This window comes from Penaeus monodon, chromosome 8 (genome assembly GCF_015228065.2).
Source record: "Penaeus monodon isolate SGIC_2016 chromosome 8, NSTDA_Pmon_1, whole genome shotgun sequence".
Taxonomy (NCBI): Eukaryota; Metazoa; Arthropoda; class Malacostraca; order Decapoda; family Penaeidae; genus Penaeus; species Penaeus monodon.
In genome coordinates this window covers 54,592,789-54,595,601 of record NC_051393.1, presented here as the reverse complement: position 1 = coordinate 54,595,601, position 2,813 = coordinate 54,592,789, and the positions used below count along the sequence as shown (strand labels likewise).

The 2,813-nt window shown below is 37.9% G+C and overlaps 1 protein-coding gene across 1 annotated transcript in view; it reads right to left on the bottom strand.

Annotated features, from left to right (window-relative positions):
• The window catches only part of LOC119576020 (neuroligin 4-like), a 52,590-nt gene extending 50,709 nt beyond the window's left edge, over positions 1 to 1,881 (bottom strand). Inside the window, exon 1 of the mRNA XM_037923547.1 lies at positions 1,069 to 1,881. Coding sequence (XP_037779475.1) covers positions 1,069 to 1,474 — 406 coding nt within the window. The 5' untranslated portion in view covers positions 1,475 to 1,881. The remainder of the gene's footprint in view (positions 1 to 1,068) is intronic.
• Positions 1,882 to 2,813: the final 932 nt, after the last annotated feature.

Here is a 2,813-nt window from a genome sequence, read left to right as displayed (position 1 = left end):
TTCTATTATTATCTTTATTTTTATTATTATCATTATCATCATCATCATCATTATCAAATTCATTATAATAATACTTATAATAATAATAACAATAATAATAATAATAATAATAATAATAATAATAATAATAATAATAATAAGAATAATGATAATGAAAATAATAACAATAATAATAAATACTAATAATAATAATATAATAATAATAATTAATAGATATCTAATAATATATAATAATAATAATAAAATAAAATAATAATAATAATGATAATAATAATGATAATAATGAAAATGATAATAATAATAACTATTATTATTATTATTTTATCATTATCTTTATCATTGACTTATCATTGTTATTTTAATTATTGTTATCATTATTATTATCATTATCGTTCTTCTTCTTTTTCTTCTTCTTCTTATCATTATTATTATTGTTGCTGTTGTTATTATTATTATCCTTATTATTTTACTATTTCTTCTCCTACTATTATTATTATCATGATTATTATTACCATTTTCATCATTATTATCATGATTATTATAATTATGATGATGATCATAATAATTATTATAGTCATTCCTTGTTATTAGTACATGAAATGTCATTGTATTTGCTATTATTATCATCATTATGATCATCGTCAATTTTGTTATCATTTCTATTATCATTGTCATTTATCATTGTTATCAGCATTATTTTGATTATCATTATTATAGCTAACATCATTATTATTATCATTATTATTGTTATTAATATTATCATTATGGAATTTTACATGTAACTGAATATGCCTACTGAATTTTCGTTTATCTGTTTAACTATTACAAGTTCATTTATTTTCCTACATTTTCCGACTGTAAGCAAAATAGCCACTGTAAATCACGCACATGTCTCTGTCATGAGGAATGTGTGCTACTAAGCATGCTGTTCTGTAGATCATTTCCTGAATTTTTCATGAATTTCACGAAACATTGTAAACACTCATAGCTTGTGTATGGCACCTTCAGGACGCTGTTTGATTGATAATCCTGAGACTAAAGTTTCCCGGCCTCCCCGCCGACACTTACCGTCATGGGGACTGTAAATGTTGAGGTACAGGCAGTCTTCACTCTGATTCTCGAGGAGTGGCTTGATGGCTGCCAGGTGGGCGGCCCTTAGAGGTGGCACGAGGCTCGGGTCGAGGTCCAGGGGAGGCTGGGGGCACACGGGCGGCGTCTCCAGGCATTTTCGCACGTCTTCCCACGGCAGCGGACTGCTGGTGGGCGTGAAGCGGCCCTCCCCGCTGGGTGGTGACGCGTACGGGATGCCCAGGAAGACCTCGACGGGCGGCAGCGAGTGGCTGGCGTGCTGCTGGATGAAGCCCTGGACTCTGCCGTACTTGGTGTTGACCACGCGACTCAGGGCTCGGTCGGGGCGCGCGCCCACCAGCAGGGCGCTCTCCACCGCCAGCCACGCGGCCCAAAACGTTCTCATGGTTGTAGTCACGCTCGCATGGCGTCGCCGAGGGCCGCAGGGAAGGAGGACCGCTGGGCGGGCCGGGAGGCGGGGCAGCAAGCGAGTCGTGGGTGTGCCATCGTCTCCGGGCTCTTCATCTTGGCCGCCGCCCTTCCTCTCGCAGCCCCACCTCGGGAGGCGACCTTCGTGAGCTTTCCCGCCCGCTCGCTCCTTCTCGCTCGCTCCACTCGCTCCCTCTCTTCCCCCTCCCTCCTGCCCTCCCTCCCGCCCTCTCCCTCGCCCGCTCACTCGCTCACTCGCTCCGTCAGCTTGAAGATCAGCTCTCGGATGCCCAGGATGATGCGCTTCCCAAGGTTGTTGGACAGCTTGGCCTCGGTGTCGGGCAGCAGGCGCGCCAGGGACTCGTCGGGGAGATGCATGTTCAGCTGCTGATCAACTTCTTATTCTCCATCGCCCTGCTCCTATTCCCTCTTCCTTCTCCTTCCCCCTTCGTCTGGAAAACAGAAAGATACGATATGATAATGATATAACATAATCTTCTCCATGACGTTTTAGAGGAGCTTGCATGATGTATGTGCGCCTCGTGTGTACAGGAGTGAGAATGTGTTTGCGTCTGATTGCGAATTATAACACAGCATTTATTGTAGTTTGTGTACATCTGTTTCAATGTGTTTGCTGCTGTCGAGGCCCACGGCTGCGCGTGCTTGTTTGCCTCGAGGTTTATGAAGGTGCAAATAGGACTTCTCAAAATATCTCTTCCCCTCATCCTCAGCAAAGACAAATTTGCGCACACGCACAAACCACACTAACACACTTAAATAGATAAAAATGAGATGAAAAAATAGATAAAACAAGCACATACACACAGACGTACATACACAAACACACACGCACAAATATATATGCATTTATATATATATATATATATATTATATATATATATATATATATTATATTATATATATTATATATATATGTGTGTGGTGTGTGTGTGTGTGTGTGGTGTGTGTGTGTTGGTGTGTGTGTGTGTGTGTTGGTGTGTGTGTGGTATATATATATATATGTATTATATATATATATATATATATATATATATACATATATATATATATAAAAATAAATATATATATATATATATATTATTGTGTGTGTTGTGGTGTGTGTGTGTGTGTGTGTTTGTGGTGTTGTTTGTGTGTGTGTGTATATATATTCTATATATATATATATATATATATCAATCCTATATATATATATTATTATATATATATATATATATCTATATATATCTAATCCCTCTATCATCTTTATCACTCTATATCCATCTATATCACTATATAATATCCTCTATATCTCTATA